The sequence below is a fragment of the Botryllus schlosseri genome, chromosome 2 (assembly GCF_051294905.1).
Source record: "Botryllus schlosseri isolate E-star chromosome 2, Bs_hap1, whole genome shotgun sequence".
NCBI lineage: Eukaryota > Metazoa > Chordata > Ascidiacea > Stolidobranchia > Styelidae > Botryllus > Botryllus schlosseri.
The window spans coordinates 10,150,953-10,168,761 of NC_137237.1; the positions used below are offsets into that span (position 1 = coordinate 10,150,953).

At 41.1% G+C, this 17,809-nt stretch overlaps 1 protein-coding gene across 3 annotated transcripts; it reads left to right on the forward strand.

The window, feature by feature from the left end:
• The first annotated feature begins 6,384 nt into the window (after nucleotides 1-6,384).
• LOC145433440 (nascent polypeptide-associated complex subunit alpha-like) lies at nucleotides 6,385-14,835 on the forward strand. 3 transcript variants are annotated; one of them, XM_080310545.1, is made up of 10 exons: nucleotides 6,504-6,665; nucleotides 6,727-6,796; nucleotides 6,868-6,918; nucleotides 10,401-10,424; nucleotides 10,736-10,860; nucleotides 11,043-11,141; nucleotides 11,204-11,350; nucleotides 14,177-14,293; nucleotides 14,373-14,498; nucleotides 14,559-14,835. In XM_080310545.1, the coding sequence occupies exons 1-10, from the start codon at nucleotides 6,651-6,653 to the stop codon at nucleotides 14,571-14,573; spliced, it is 789 nt and encodes a 262-aa protein (XP_080166671.1). In that variant the 5' UTR covers nucleotides 6,504-6,650; the 3' UTR covers nucleotides 14,574-14,835. The 3 variants fall into 3 exon arrangements, with proteins under 3 accessions (XP_080166670.1, XP_080166671.1, XP_080166672.1); XM_080310546.1 differs by lacking the exon at nucleotides 6,868-6,918; XM_080310544.1 differs by lacking the exons at nucleotides 10,401-10,424; nucleotides 10,736-10,860; nucleotides 11,043-11,141; ... (2 more) ...; nucleotides 14,373-14,498; nucleotides 14,559-14,835 and adding an exon at nucleotides 8,583-10,253 and having other exon boundaries at nucleotides 6,385-6,665.
• The last annotated feature ends 2,974 nt before the right edge of the window (nucleotides 14,836-17,809 follow it).

Here is a 17,809-nt window from a genome sequence, read left to right on the forward strand (position 1 = left end):
AGTCATTTAGGCGCCTATGGACAATCAAACCTATTTGTATTTTGCATATATAATGAGTTTTCGGTCAGCGTAAGAGGGCAGTCCTTTTGGCCAGGTTTCTCACTGCCGATCGTTCTGGCACACTTCTTGGAGTCGCATGTTACATGTCCTAAAACCTTAAATGTCTCGCCGATATGTCCATTTCGGTAAATCTTGCGTATTTTGTCTTGGGGAAGAGTAGGCTACTAAATAATGAAGAAAGTTGGCAACTTTAAATCGCGTTGTTGCATAATTTTTGAAAAATACTCTATAATTTATGCGGGGTTTGGGGTGCGGCAGTTACGGTCCTGCTTTTATGTAAATTAAATGTTAGTACTACGTGAAAACGACAGCTCTGAAATTCCTCAGGCTATCTTTCTGATTGAACGATTAAACCACTTCTACTTGACAAACTGAAAATAACGAAAAGTAAGTAAGTAAGTAGATCACAAAATATTACGAAGTACAAGTAGCAATGAGGAATATTCGATTTACTTGACTAAGTACCGCAAAAAGCAAAAAGCGGAAAACTACTTGAATACTTCGCATAAGTGAGCGCACTTCGTTAATGACCATGACCATTGACACCACCTATGGTCAAACACCAGCACTGGGTCAAGCATTGGAGTGTGGGAATAGGTTCTTATTACTCTTGCATTCATCCCAACTATGATGTCTTTCCAAAACTTCTGTAACATTGAACCTAGGTCAAGAAACAATTCCGAGCTTGCGGCACAGTATACGCCAACTCCATTTGGCTAAATGTTGTGCAAGCTTTGATTAGCATAATTATCCGCAGTGATGTACCCCACACACGCAGTTATACGCACTAAACTGGTGATGATATTGGGCAATGGCACGGTTAATAGACGATCGCTGTTGCCCTATCTCGCCAGACATAGCTTCATTGATCATTTGCCACCATCGTTTAATTTTTCTTCTTTTTTACTTTTCTTAACTACCGTAACATTTTTTACAGCCAGACTGTGTTAGAGCAGCAGTGGTTCCCAACGTGAGGCGATTTGGCGGTCTAGGGGGGGCGAAAATGACGAAGGGGGCGACAGGGGGCGAAAATGGACAAAGGGGGGCGACGGGGGGCGAAAATAGCGAATAAGGGGGCGATGACGCATTAAAACGGCTGACCCATTTTTTTTTAGTCGACCCACGGTAATTTAGTTTTAGTTACAAAAGTGTGTCAAATTAGACATCGAGCCGAAAATTTGACCTTTTTTTTAGTCAACCCGCCGATGATTACAGTTTGTATGCCCCCAAGTTTCGGTACACAAAATTTGGGGGGCGATGATCGGTGTTGACCTTGAAAAGGGGGCGATGGGTCGCCGGGTAAAGACTCTCTTTCTCTCTCTCTCTTCTCTTCTCTCTCTCTCTCTCTCTCTCTCTCTCTCTCTCTCTCTCTCTCTCTCTCTCTCTCTCTCTCTCTCTCTCTCTCTCTCTCTCTCTCCTCTCGCTCTCCTCCTCTCCTCTCTCTCTCCTCTCTCTCTCTCTCTCTCTCTCTCTCTCTCTCTCTCTCTCTCTCTTGTACTGTGGATTAAGGTCATAGGATAATAGGTGATATTTTAGTATATTTATTCAATTTTTAGTTCAGTTCAGCTCGGTTTACTAGCAATTTTTATCAGTTCAATACACCACAAATGCGATACCATGAAAAGATTGGAAGGTGTCGAAACGACTTGGAGTAGGCTAGTCTTTGGAATCAGACACCCACCTTGACCTATGCGATATAAAGATGATGCATGCATGCACAATTGCACATTGCACAGCGATGCACAGTGCACGCTGAATGAAAAGTATAAGAAGATAGTGTAATGAAAAGCGAAAATGCAAATTGATAGAAATCATGTTTTGGTAAATAGCAGATTGTATCGAAACAATATAATTCTGCTTGACCGCGACTCGTATCATTGAAATCAATGCTCAAATCGGGTTAAATTACACAAATAATTGTAATAATCGGGAGCCCACAGGACGTCAATCCACTGACTCCCCGTCGTTTAGAGCCACTTGACTACGCTAGGCATGGGATAGTGGTGACCGGAGTAGGAACATGAGCCGCATAGCAACCACAAATTGGTTAGCAATAAGCTACTTTCTCGCGCACCTGCTTCAGTGCTAAATATCGCATAGTGTACTGTTGATTTCTGGTTGTAAACGTTTCGGAAATTTGTTGTAGAAGTCATCAGAGATTCACCTATGCTAGATGTCAATCATGTACAAAGCATTTATAGAATGATATCGTCAGAATTACGCAGAAATCCATCGGTTACGTAGTCGTATTACACGGTACTCATCAACTCTGATCATATGTACTTAAATTTATGCATTTGAAGTAAAGCGATTGGTTTATATTCTGGTAAGAGTATTTGTTAGTTCAAGCAGTACTATTTGTCTGTTGTGGACGTGGAGCCTGATTTTGGATGGAAGATATGACTGAAGCAGCCGGGACCCGCAAGGATCAGGATATACTGTATGCTGGTTTGGGTGCTGGCGTGCTGCTATAAAACAAATGTCGCTGAACACATAGGAAGTATCTTTTGGGAGAACCTGCCATCAAGACTAAGCAAAGCAGTGCACTTTATTGTTGCCTTATACAATGCCGATCTTATTAGCACTACTTCGCAACTCTGATTGAAGTGGATTTGGCAAATCACACGCGATTTTGATAGTTGATGTCACATATGTGCGCTATTTAGCGAACTAAGGGAAGTAACTATTAAATAACTCTTAGAGCAGCTCAAACACAGTGACAAGATCGGTCATCCTTTACCCAGAAGTGGTCAACGTAGTCATTGTTGGGAACCGAGTAGAAGTAATGCCTTAATTTATACTCCAGTACAAGTAGCACTAATTACTAGGGGTGGTGTGAACCTGAGGTTCACGTTCGCGTTCTGCGTGTGAACCTCGAAAATTTAGAGGTTCGCGTTCACAACAGAACCTTGGTAGGTTCTGCACTGTGAACCTTTTGGTAAATTGTAATTTTCACTCCATTATAAGATCTTTGGCTCAAATTTATTGCATTTCAACTGCGGGCCACTCCATGCATGGTGCTGGCAGCATAAAAAATCAATGCTAAACGAGCATGCAGCATGCACCCCGACAACCTTAAAAGTTTTACTTGCTTTGTTGCAAAAATTTTCTCGGAAAAACCAGCTTTCCGTTTGTGAATATTTAGTGACTCTCTGCTGTGAGCTTCACCCGCAATCACACAACATCACGAGCGATATATACGTGATGATGCTTTTTCAACCAATCAATGACATTGATATCGTCTTCTGATGTAAAAAATCGAACGGGCGTACGGAGTTAATCTTGACTTCATATCTTTACTGTATCATTAAAACCAAATCCGTGCGATTAAGGTGCTTGCTACTGCTGCATAACTTGTTGTTGTTTGTGGTATCGGTAGCGAGTATAGAGACCCGTTGTACACTCTGCTCAATATAAATGTAGCAATACTCAGACTCCGAACACATTGTCCGGTCTGGCTAAGACCGTTCAGGCGTAAGCTTATATTCCTTGGTAAGTTCTCGTCGAAATTGTTGGCAAAGCGACGGAATGTATTGATTTTATGCAATTATTATATCCTTTGATTACCGCGGTTGATACATTTAGCGACGTTTAAAACGCCAATATGTACTTCAGCATTGTGGCATTATGTGGACCGAGTCTTCGCTAGGTATCGTGTACATTAATATAGGCTATCACTTCATTGGAAGATAGGGTTGGAATTAGCAATATGACGTCACGTGACGTCACGAGGTTCACGTTCGTGTTCACACAGAACCTTTCAAAAAGGTTCGCGTTCACACGAACCTGAACCTTTCAGAGGTTCACACCATCCCTACTAATTACTTCCAGGACATGTCCATCATCATCATCATCATCATCATTGGTTTATTAGCAATTTTATCAGTTCAATACACCACAAAAATGCGATACAATGAAAGAAAGGAAGATGTCGAAGCGACTAGGTTGTCTATGGAATCTGACACCCACCTTGGCCTAGGCGATGTAAAGAGGAGGCATGCACACTGAATGAAGGTAAAGAAGATAGTATAGAAAAAGAATGCGACAAGAAATAGGGCGGCATGTCATGGGAAGCGAGATCGATAGGTCAGTCGTGGTCCGGTAATCTTGAGGATGGACTGTATTTATTTAGTAGTAATTGCTTGTATTTCGACTTGAATGTGGACATGCTCGCCGACTGTCGGATGGCCGGCGGGATACTGTTCCATACATCAGGTCCGGCATATTTGATGGAGCGATGATCTTTTCGGTCGATCATATGATATTTGGACGACGTGGACGCGCGTGTGTTGTACTTGTGCGCTTTTGATTCAGAGGTAAAGAAGTCATTGAAATATTCGGGGCAACGACCGCAGTGAAACTGATACATGAACTTGGCGATTTCTAGTTTCCGCATATCTTCTATGTTTAGGACGCCGAATCTCTTCAGCAGCGACTTATTGGATGGGCAGCCAGGTCCCTTTGGGGCCCTAGCTATGATTCGGAGTACTTTGTGCTGTAGTTTCTGCAGTGGCTTGAGTGCAGTTTTACTGGCAGCCCCCCAACAGAGGATGCCATAATGTAACTTCGATTGGATTAAGGATTTGAAGAGTATCAGAAGTACTCCAAAGTACTTCAAGTGGAAGTAGAAATGAATTTCTCAAAATTAGTCAAGAAATTCGTTACATGAAGTAGATTTGGTTGAGGTTCATTTAGTTTTAGAAATTAAACATTGTAAACATTGCATGTTGCATATTCTTGATCAACGCAAAAGGGTGATGACACCGCAAATAGGTGCAATTTTCAAAAATTAATTTAGTTACCGTGGTAACTGGGGCTATTTTGCCCAGTTGTTATGACAAATTCACGCTTGAAGGGGATGCAATCATGCGCCAAAGCTACTTTCTAGTTGACAAAATCCCAAACCTGACAAAAAAGTACTACCTAAAAAGTGTCAAGTAGAAGTGGAAGTAGCCTAAACTCATAATGACGCTAGTACTAAGGTAAAATAGTACTTCGTTGCTGACCCCCTCTGTGTATTGGTTCAACCAACTCAGAAACATCCTCTAAAGACGACGAACATTGTTTCTTTTGCATTGACTCCGTAATATTCTGATGAACTTATGATATTCTTTGATTCATTGAATTTACAAATAAACTTGGAAAGAAGTGCAATTTATTAATTTTTGTGCATTCGATACCCAGAGCATAAGAAATAGTTGAAGAAAAATGCATGTTAACCTTATCAAGTTCAATAACTGCCGAGACTCTTATGCCTATATATTTTCCTCTACCTCCATAGCCACTTATTGTCTAGACAGATTCATTGCATCTACGGAAGAGCGCTTGTCTTGCTGTACACAAATGAAATATCATTTTCAAAGCAGACATCAACATCGGGAAAGAAGTTCAGGACAGTTAGTCAGTGGTCAGATCATCTGCTGACATTTTCTGTTGGCATGAAACCACGCTGCCTTCTACCGCATGACCGAATTTTATGTGATGATAATAATTGGCTCCAGGCTGAATTCTTGACGGGGGCATCATCAATTTCTTAGTTGCCTATGTTCGGCTCTCTTGGGATAATCCATCAGATCATTAATTCGTATACATGTGGTATAGCCATGTCGTTGATTTTTAGCGTAGCTGAACTAGATCCGGGCTTCGGCATGATTTTTGCTGCGAAGAGAGAGAGAGAGAGAGTCTTTATTTTCATCCAACGAAAATACGTAAAACAGACGGCAATGATGGCGGTAGCTTAGTGGGTGGTACATTAATATGCATGCACAAATTGCACATGCACATACACAGTATTCGTTATCATCATCATCTTCATTGGTTTATTAGCAATTTTATCAGTTCACTACACCACAAAAAATGCGATACAATGAAAAGAAAGGAAGAAGTCGAAGCGACTAGGAGTTGTCTATGGAATCGGACACCCACCTTGGCCTAGGCGATGTAAAGAGGAGGCATGCACACTGAATGAAAGTAAAGAAGATAGTATAGAAAAAGGAAGCGACAAGAAATAGGGCGGCATGTCATGGGAAGCGAGATCGATAGGTCAGTCGTGGTCCGGTAATCTCGAGGATGGACTGTATTTATTTAGTATCAGTATTCAGTATTCAGTATTCGATATCAGAAATATCAGGATTTTACTGGGTTTGCAGGATAGCCAACCGGAGCCAGGAGGATTTGGATACCAATATTTGAGAATCCGCTAATCTGAGTCACTGCTCAATGCTCACGCTCACATTGCTCATGTATAGATTATTATTCTCGGCTCAAGTCAAGAAGAATGTAAAAACGGCCATAATGCTTGGTCGGTCAAGCGTGAAATACAGAATTCCGTCGGTTGTGAAGTCGCGTGCAAACCGCGAATAATATGGACTTGGGCGTTGAATTGAGAATTTTATATCTTCGATAATCCTCTATGACGCGGATGTTTTCTCGCAATATTCATTTGTAGTAAATATATACTAAGATGCTTTAGTTGTTTGAAGGATTTTATGTTCACCTCAACTTTAAACAAGTTAGTAACGGAATCTCTTTCATAGTGTATATTTCGCTAAATTTTGCTGCTGCCCAGTCAGATTCAGATATCCCTAAATATGGCAAAAGTTGCAGTAAGTATTAGAATTCGCACCAAGTTCGTTCCCTTTGATTAATTGATGTTATTCCTTGCAGTCTCCTCAAGATGATATTACCAAGAGCGCCACAATCACAGAATTGGATGATGATGAGGTGCCAGTTACAAGTAAGAATGAGACTATTTGGAATTTACCTCGAGTGTCTCCCTATCACTACTGAATTCTTTACACGATATAGCAACTGAAATCCGTGGCTTTCCTTCTCGAAAACCCATCGTATCTTATGAAGGTGACTGACTTCTATTTACTTTATCTCTCTTCCATTTAATTCTTGTTTCGGTTCTTGCTGTTATTGCCTATTGGTAATCCTATAGCTGGTTACCCTCCCTATCAATGAAAATTGATTATCATGTATAGTGTATGATATATTTTTTATTTACTATACTGATCCATCCACCTTTCAAGTAAAAATGTGAAAATCAGCCCGGACTGAAAATGGTCAGACAGTTGATTGCAATTACAAAGCTGATGCTGTAAAAATAAAGGTCGTCTGTTTACATATTGTTTGTGCCAGTATACTTGAAATGGTAATTTGTGGCCTGCTACCTAGCCTCCAAATGGATTGCTAACTAAAACATTTACGACCATCTCTGAAAAGTGAACGAAATAGCAAGTCATAATATTTGTGTTTATCCCAGTATGGAATCGGTGTCCAGTGTCCATGGCACGCAGGATCACGCCGACTTGGTCGCCAGTTGCACGCCGTCATGGGTCGTTGATTTTATTTTTTTTTAAATTGAAAAAAAAATTCGAAAAAAGTCAATATTCTCAGCCACCCCAAATGCTATATTCCAGTTAGTATGTGGTATATAATGTTTTGACCTAGTTCTCAAGACGGGATCTGTTGATTATACTCTCTGTTGGTAAAGTACTTGCACCTTGCTAGTTGCTAACCATTAGCATCTGATCCCTTGTCACAGGCTTAACACAGTCATTTGAAATCAGTAACCTTGCTTGTCACGCCGCAAAGTTGACTCTGTCACACGAAAAAAGCTCCTATCAGGCAGGATTTATTTCAAAAAAAAGCACGGAGATTCCATACCGGTGTTTATCCAATATGGAACCGGTGTCACGTGCACACCAAAGATTCAACTCACTGCACACCAAAGATTCTACTCACTGCATACATTGTGTGACACTGGAAACTATCTTGGCCCACCAATTATATTGTTCCAACTCTGGTATACCGTGCCCCTACTGGAATCTTGGTACGTTTTGCTTGATATAGCAGCCGAGCAGCGATGATTCTCCAAGTTGAAGTAATTTAATAAAACATAATTAGTAAATGAAATATAGTGTGAGCACAGGACACCGATTCCATACAGGTTGTACTACTCTTTCAAATTTTAAGCCTTGGTCGCCAGCTATAAGATACCCATTTCATCTCGAAGTCTGCTGATCATTACACTTGCATCAATTGGATAACCCAATCTGCTTTGTCAGTGAAGTTATATTGTTCAGAAAACAGCTTGTTTCAATGTCCTTCAGTACTGATTTTTGTCTGTTGATCAGCTTTTGACGATTTCAATTTTGAATTCTGTGTTGAAGTGCAAATTGTGACTCCTGTATTCCCGTTTGATTCATTATTTGAATAACAGAAAATTAATGTCACGTCAATACCCAGCTTCACCTAATTTTTTATATAGTCATATTTTCCTTTGTATGCTATGCTTATAGTTCATTCATTCATTTTAAAGTCCTCATTTCAAGATCTATAGAACTCTATTTGAAGCACCTTAACACCTTGTAATTTTTTACATATGTGTTGAGGATTTCCTGGCATTGGAAAATCACATGCTTTCCTTCCATAATAATTGCAATGCATACATTGTCATATGTGTTTCAGTCTTGTTGCTGTACTGTCGAAGCCTGTAAAAATGTATTCATTTTTAGCATTGCACTCTTGCTTCCCTTCCTCCTCAACTCTAATTGAATCATACTCTTCTTGCCCTCTTTCTTCCCCGTGCTCTCAAAAAGTAACAGTAAGTGCTCATCCAGCATTCGATTCAACCTGCACAGCACCATCCGCCACTGCAACCCAAGGCTGTCACAGCGACAGGTCGCAGTTCAATATAGACTTCTGTTCTGCAACTGTATGTTCGTTAAGTGATAGCTGTAAAGCCAAACTATCCGGCGCAAGGCTCGATCAACAAGAGGATTCTGCGTGGTGTGGTGATAATGAACACAGCAATGCTCGTTTGAACGGCCTGTGTGCAAGTGCCTCTAACCAGTCGTGTGCAAACAATTTCAGTCACTGCTTTCCTACTCTTCTGTTGAATTCCACTAACTACACTTTTGGCAGTGATCATGTTCACCGCGAAGTTGTTAGTCAGTCTGGAAGGCCGGGTACAGACAATGCAATTAAGCCAACATGTCACGATGAGACAGTTTGTGACCAAATATTGCCAAAATCCGAAGTTGAATCTAAAGCCTATTCTGATTCATCCTCAATTTGCACCGATTCCTTGGAAGAGTTGCAGCAAGTGACATACCTGGAAGACAATGCCATGGAAAATCCTCCAAAGAGCTACTTGCTTCCTTCAACTTTGAATACCGGCAATCATAATAGTAGTTTTGTTGACTTCAACAGCTCAGAAACCAACACTATAGATTGGCAGAACTCTTCTCCGACCTCTCCTACTTTATCGTACAAAAATGGGCATGATACAGAGATCCAGAACATAACTTGTGTTACTTCCAACATGTTGCACAATGATGTGTCTTTGAAAAGTCCTGAGCAACATGACTCTAGGGAGGAAAATATATCAACTTCAAATTCATTTGGGGAAATTTCACAAAACTATATCACTTCTGGGTATATCGGTACAATTCCCCAGGTTGATGTCTCTGGTGCCTCAGTGTCCGATGTCAGATCAATGCAGAATTTGGTGAAAGAGCATTTTACAAATGTCAACAGTGTGTCTTACCGAGAGGAAGAGCCAAGTTCACGCGTGTGTGGCGAGCAGTGTGCACAGAATGGAAGTGAATCGTCGGAGTCTAGTGATATTGCTATGGAGTTGGATCAGTTGAACTCTTACTTTGATGATGAGTTGATTGGAGAACGGCATTTCTTTTCGTCGATGCCGAGCTACTCCAGGCAGCATCTTCTCGATAGGGCTGCCATGACGCCACCTAGTGCTGTAGCAGAGGTCCCGACGGTAGATGATGCGCAGTCCCTAGAGGACCTTTCGCTTCGGCGTGTCATTCCAGAAGCCACTATGCCGCCTGCGACAGCTGACGACAAGGTAGTTGGATTGGTGGAAAGCGAACTTGATGATCCTGGGACTGGAGCATTTGACAAGAAAACCTTAGAAAAGCAGCGAGTTGACGTTGAAGACACTACGGTATTAAGAAGTTCTGAAAATGCGACCGTTCCACGCGACAGTGGCCCAGAAAAATTACTATCTCCAGTTGCAGTCAGTGGTGAGACACCGGCGTTCATTCTCATGGCTCGTGCACATTCATGGACGTCTTTTCAATAGGTTTATAGCACTCATTAATCATGGTATGAAGTCAACAAGGTTTTGTGTATTTCTATTTTGTCAACACTCGTCATGTGTCGTCGGCCAATCTTCATACCTCACATCTTACCTTTGCCCTCTCATTTCTGTCATGTAACTTTCTGAGCTTCAGTTCCATTACCTCCAGGCTCGTGCCATAACGGTAGCTCAATTACAAATGCTGTTCTGACAGATGATTTTACTTTTGCAGACAAAAAGACTGAAGGTGCTGAAGGTAAGCTTCTCAAACTCCTAAGAATATTTAAAACAGTAAAGTAAGTATGCTTGTTACCTGCTGGAGACCTTGGTCTGACTTGCAGAATGTATGCATTGTGTTTTTAACTTGTGCCTTGTTTTGTCTGTCCATTTCACTTGACATAGGTGTTTTGTAACGCTGATGAGGAAGTTAACTGACACCTCTAGAAACGATGAGAACTAATCCAAAGCGTGAAACAACCACTACGTCTTGATAAAATATTTTGAAACCAAATTTAAAGCTCTTAGCTCAGTTTGGCCCGGCCGTGGACTATTCTAGTCTTTTTGCAGAATCCGACAGTGATGATGATTCCATGCCTGACCTAGTCGATAACGTCACGACTTCTACAGCCGGGTCGTCCTCAGAACCCAAAACCACATCGTCAACTGCAACAAAGGCGTCTTTTCCTCAAGATGTACGGTTTGAGAATTTGCATTATTTTGTAATTTCGAAGAAACTTCCTGTTCGAAGTTGACCCAGACCAATCTGAACACAACCCAAGGGTCGAAGAATATAGTGCTAATCGAATCCCTGCCCGTCCACAGACTAGCACTAGCGTGACAGCTAAATAAGGTTTGCCCGTTTATGGTTTTGCAGGTGATGAACTTGATCAGTCAAGGTGCGGGAGGCGGAGACGCCGATGAGCAACCCCGTGCTGGTGGAAAACAATCTCGTAACGAGAAAAAGGCGAGGAAGGTATCAAGTTACTTGTTTTTTTCTCTGTGTCCACAGCTCAAGAAATACCTTGCTATTTCAAGGCCATTTCAAAAATGGGACTGAAAACACTGACTGGTATCACACGAGTCACGATAAGGAAGTCGAAAAACATTTTATTTGTGATACACAATCCGGAAGTGATGAAGAATCCAGGCTCGGACACTTATGTTGTGTTCGGAGAAGCCAAGGTTAGTGTTACTTTGCTTTAAGATTATCCAAAAGGATAGGCTTGTGTGCGATGCGTCTTTCAATTGCGCCTCGTGTCCACGGTTCATTGCGTGAATATCAAATTGGTAAACTGGAGCATTCGCACCGATTTTGTGTGACTGCACTTAGCACCCGTCGGACTTATCTGATATTCAAGCTGTTCTCGACAAATTTTTGAAGTACGGACTTTGGACTCACATTACTGGATGTTAACAGTTGTTAACAGTTGATTGGTATGATTTGGCGTATGGTAATTTGTGTATTATATTCTCTGACAATTTGTTGATGATTCTATTCATTTTCATGGCCAATTATCGTTTGACCCCTTGAGCTACTTTACTTACCGGCCAGCTGTGAGAAAATAGTAGCCTACCAGATATTTAACAATTTGGCCTAATGGAAACCTACCCAGTGCCCTGTGTTTGGATACGTCGTGGTACACAGTAGGGTGGAGTGAAAATGACTTATTTTTTCAAATCGTTAAAAGGGCTTCCTCAATCCTGACAAATGATCTAAAACTTCAATAAAAAGTGACTTCAGGGTATTGCCCCCATTTTCCAGCCGGCAACCCCCCAATTTCTGCGTGTGGGGGGGTAGAATGGCTCATCTCGGCAACCGCTGGTCGTAGAGTCATGATATATAGCTCAAAATCTGCGGAAGCATCATGTTTCTATCTGTCTTAAGAAGAAAGTTTTCTCTATTGTGAACTCAAAATGAGTTATAGCCAAAAAACAATATATATGCACATTTTTGTTGAAATTCAGCATTTATTCTGACGAATTGTGATCTGTCATCAGTTTTTTTGAATCTAAAAGTAACACACTGACAATACCGAATATTGGGCCCATAATACAAATATATTCACAACACAGTCCTTTTAAAATCGGTTCAAAACATCATAAACACTCACATTTAACGACTTATTGAAAATGCATTTTTGTGTCAAATTTTTTCATCAGTTTACGTGACTTAATTTTTTGGCAATTGAGAGGCCATCTCGTCTTTGAAATCCTGAAACTTGTGCTGATGCTTCTGTTACCAGCTTTACATGTCGTTCAACTGTTTGATTGTGGCATGGATGAAACAAAATCAGAGGCTTCTCGCGGCATTCTTCCAACTCTGCATCAGTTAAGTGCTCAATCGCTGGAGGAAGTTGTTGTTAAGGTTCAATATCAACCAACTCGTGGTATGCCTTTGCTTCCAAGTTGAACTTTGGGACACAGAATAAACAAATAGGACCCCAGTTCAATTGGTTGGAACTGCTATGACTCTCAATGTCCATAAGTGAATTTTGTTCAGCGGCATGTTTTCGAATCGCCAGCACCTTGGTCACACCCAATTGAAAAAAAAACTATGTGGAAGTGTATCTTGTTGGCCAGTTACTCAATTCAAAAAGCTCTCGCCACCACTTATGGCCTTTCCAAAGCTCCCATCGGAAATTGTGAAAGACTTGAGTAAGGACCAGTTATATGCTTATAAATGTGCTGGGCAATTATTCAGGGAAATGCTGATGATGATCCTGCTTAGGCCTATTTGGAGGTTGGACCAGTTGTGCATTCCAGATGGCTAACTTTAGGATGCAGTGCAGAGTTTTACGGTATTATGTGACAGTTGATGAACCGCCTTTGAACCTGGAGATTCTGGTTCGTTTTTGCCTTGAAGTATATTTTCCGACTTGGTTTGAGATCAAGCAAAACAGACATATAACACATCGATCCAGAAACTTCTTCAACTTGATTCAACAGGTTTTGAATTTCTCTGACCGAAACATTCGGAAAATTGCTTTGAATGTGGTGATAAGAAACGGTTATTTCGCACACCCCGAAAATATTATGATTGCAATGCCGGTAGATGATAATGAAGACATACGAAATAAGGGTGTGACCAAGCCACCAAGGTGCTTGCGTTTCGAAAACATGCCGCTGAATAAAATTCAATTGTGGACATTGAAAGTCATAGCAGTTCCAACCAATTGAACTGGGGTCCTATTCGTTTATTCTGTGTCACAAAGTTGAACTTGGAAGCAAAGGCATACCACGAGTTGGTTGATATTGAACCTTATCAACAACTTCCTCCAGCGATTGGGCACTTAACTGAAGCAGAGTTGGAAGAGTGCCGCGAGAAGCCTCTGATTTTGTTTCATCCATGCCACAATCAAACAGTGGAACGACATGTAAAGCTCGTAACAGAAGCATCAGCACAAGTTTCGGGATTTGAAAGACGAGATGGCCTCTCAATTGCCAAAAAATTGAGTCTCGTAAACTGATGAAAAAATTTGACACAAAAATGCATTTTCAATAAGTCGGTAAATGTGAGTGTTTCATTATGATGTCTTGAACCGATTTTAAAAGGACTGTGTTGTGAATATATTTGTATTATGGGCCCAATATTCGGTATTGTCAGTGTGTTACTTTTAGATTCAAAAAAACTGATGACAGATCACAATTAGTCAGAATAAATGCTGAATTTCAACAAAAATATGCGTAGATATTGTTTTTTGGCTATAACTCATTTTGTGTTTACAATAGAGAAAACTTTCTTCTTATGACAGATAGAAACATGATGCTTCCGCAGATTTTGAGCTGTTTATCATGACTCTACGACCAGCGGTTGCCGAGATGATCCATTTTACCCCCCATGCGCAGAAATTGGGGGGTTGCCGGCTGGAAAATATGGGTGATACCCTGAAGTCACTTTTTATTGAAGTTTTAGGTCATTTTCACTCCACCCTAGCCTACACACCTCGTTTTGCGTTGCAAAAAGCGTCTAGAATTTCCTACCCAATCGGGCGTCCTTAAAATTTTCAGATCGAAGACTTGTCCCAACAAGCCCAAAAAGCGGCTGCCGAAAGGTTCAGGACCCCGACTGCAACAGAGACTGCCGCCACCGCTCCGGCTCAGCAGGAGGAAAGTGATAACGATGAGGTATATCTGCGCCACGCGTCTTCTAGAACATTTTTATTTATGCAATTATGATTCAACGTCGGTTCATGCTTGCTCGCAGGAGGTCGATGACACTGGCGTCGAAGACAAGGACATCGAATTAGTTATGCAGCAAGCCAGTGTATCCCGGAACAAGGCCGTCAAAGCCCTCAAGAATAATGCGAATGATATAGTTAATGCAATTATGGTGAGTGGGCTTTGCCTTTTGCTTCATTAAACTTTATTTGCATACATCTACTGTGTTCAGGAGTTAACCATGTAGCGAAGGTTCGATGGACCAGTCGTTGCGTGGTCTCTTCATTGGAGGTTTTTGGGAGATGGCGAAACACCACGTTCGCGTTCTCCATATCAATTTAAGATGATGATATTTCACAGTTTGATGACGAGGACGAATCGTGTGTATGAGATGCACACTTTTGGTCTGCGAGATCTCCTTTCCCAAGGCCTTTTTCATTTGCAGTGTGAATAGTGTTTGATTTTTTTTGGAGAACGTCAAAATGCTTGTAATAAAGTGAAATCAGGTACGACCTCTACTTCGATATCAGATGAATTTAGGTACTAGGTAGATCAGGTCTTGTAGAAAATATGGGAATTGCGTCAGGTTATCTGGGAAATCGTCAGCGTGATTCAGGAGTTGCGAGTTTTGTTTCATAGCCCTCCTTAGGCTATGCTTGCCTTGTATTTGTTTCAACCATATGACTTGGTATATCGCATTTTTAGATAATTCAGTAACATATTTATCCGCGATGGAGTGGTGAGTTGATGTGGCCAAAGATTCTACACAAGTAATTTCTATTGAAATTGAGTTTACTGTTCCGTACCTCCAAGAAGCTCTTCAGAAGTAATACATAAATCATCTTCAGCATAAATCGTGTTCATATCCCATCCAACAGCTGTTACACAAAATTGATCGTGATAATCGTCAGATTATATTTTTATCTGAACAAGACACAATGCGATGGATCGAACAGTTGTTTCTTCGATGTTAGTCCCTCTACCGTAGCTCTTTGTTGCTCATTCCTTGACGCCGTAGGAACAGCGACGTGGGGGAAGAGGAGCCTAGAATAACCTCCGACGCGTAATCAAACCCGGGCCGTCCGGGAATTCTTCCATTTTATGCATGTGTATCTGCATTTCCTTTCTAATACAAACTTATCAAATTTTTCAAGCCAGAGCAACGATGTATGTCTTCGGTTAATTATTAATATTAGCGACTTCATCCATTCCTTGAGTTTGAGAAAGTAATACATCATTGGTCAAGTGGGCGTTTGAGATCGGGGAACTGCCATTCGTCGCCATCGCGCCGTGGGGTCTACGTATATCATTAAATGCCTCACTTGTCATCTTCCGAAGATGACCTTTATAATGCTCATGCTCATCATGCCTACCTGTCAGAGATGAGCATGGATTAGGATTAGGATTTGAAAAAACCGGATTTGTGAAATTTTGTCGGATTTGGATTGGATTAGGATTAGAGATTTTTTTCTGAACGGATTAGGATTTGGATTGAATTTACCTATTTTCTGGGAGATTGATATGTCGTGTGGTGAATGGCGACAAACTTTACTCAGATCAGTTATAAATGTGCTTATGGTTACTAGGTTATCTTGAATCAAGGCAATCGCTGGTTGTGAAAGAAAATTTTCCAATCCCTCCCTTGCATAAATTAGCATTTTTTTTGAATTTCCAGTTGGAATCGGATTAGGATTGGACATGGACTTGAATATGAAAAAGCTATGGATTTGGATTTGGATTCGAAGATTCGGATTTGGATTGGATTAGGACATGGAAATTCCAAATCCGCTCATCTCTGCTACCTATCATCACCTGAAATTCATTTTCTAAGCACCACGCCCCTGGCCATTTATGCCTCTCGGATTCGAAGAAAAATATACCGGTTCAAGTTTGAGGAATCTAAACTTTGGTTCCAATATATGAAGAATTTGGCGATGATTAATGACGCTGCAGCACATCGTGGGCACTGGGCACCTTGTTGGATACGGGATAGAATCTTTCGTAGTTGCGGTGTTGACGCTAGGTGTCTCGAATCGTTTCAATACGCACCGAAGACTGTGAGTCTGTGATGCAGTCTCCGGTTTATCGTTCGTTGCTTACGCCGTGAGACTTGTTCAGCAAAGTTTGGGTTGGGCAGTTGTTATCATCATTGCTGTTAGCGCGATTGGTCTGGGGCTTTTAGTGTGCTCAGGTAGTACAATGCCTTTCGTGAGTTAAATTTAGTGATGTATTTGTCCAGCTATTGAAACTATACTGGTCTTCCTTGTATATATAATGCGCGGTCCACACAACCCAAAACCCGCGTCGTATGCAATTTTGAGACTGTAGGTCAAGCAATGTTGCATTTGAGGTTTCCAAATGAATTTTGGGTCGCATTGTTGATATATTGTGATGAAAAAACAGTACCGGTATGAAATGTAGACAATATATATATGTGAATGTCACATTGCCCAGCAAACTGCAATCTTTCCTTTTTTAGTACTATTTCTGTGGACATCAATTGAATATGATGTAAATAATATATAATAATGCTTCTTTAACTAATTTCTAGCAAAATTGGAATCATTATTGGAACTGTATATGCAGCTAATTATTGGAACATCACGCATCGTAATGATTCGCCTCGCTTTATTATTTCGCTTTGCACTTGTGTTTTATATTGGTTTTATGACTGTATTTATTAATAACTCACACATGCCGGAGCATGTTTAGTGTCGCAAGAGCAGGATGGTGCCATTTGAATAATTTGGTAGATTTGCAATACCAATATTGTTAACTTGGTGTTTCGGTTGCCGGAGAACCCGGCCCTTGGAGAACCCGGCCCTACCAACTCGGCCCTCGGAGAACCCGGCCCTTAGGGAACCCGGCCCTCGGTGAATTCCTCGGGAAATTTTGAAATTAAGTGTATTCACAAGTATTAATATGAATTAATAAAGTAATATTGTTATTATCAACTGATTTGTCGGTCTTGTAAGGAGGTCAGGGCATGCGTAGATCACGCAGGAAGGAAGGAAGACACCCCGTCGCCTACTGAAAGAAATTGCTGGGATTGATGGGCCCATTTGTGAAAAATAACAAACCTGATTGGATTAGATTTTTGTGATTTTGTCGTTTTTATTTATATTAGATGTGATTTTGTCGTTTTTATTTATATTAGATGTGATTTTGTCGTTTTTATTCCATTATATTAGATGTGACATTTACCTGATTCAATTGATTGTGTGAAGTTGGTCAGAGCAGGCTGTTAAGGGCAATGCAACTGTAGGTTGAGGTGGGGTAGGGAGGCATTAGGTTTCGGGGAGTGGAACATCGGGTTCGGGTAGGATACTAGGGTTGGGGGAGGGGAGATATTAGGGTTAGGGTTAGGATATTAGGGTTGCCGGGGGTGGGATATTAGGGTCAGGGTTAGGATATTAGGGTTGCCGGGGGTGGGATATTAGGGTTAGGGTTAGGGTTGCCGGGGGTGGGATATTAGGGGTAGGG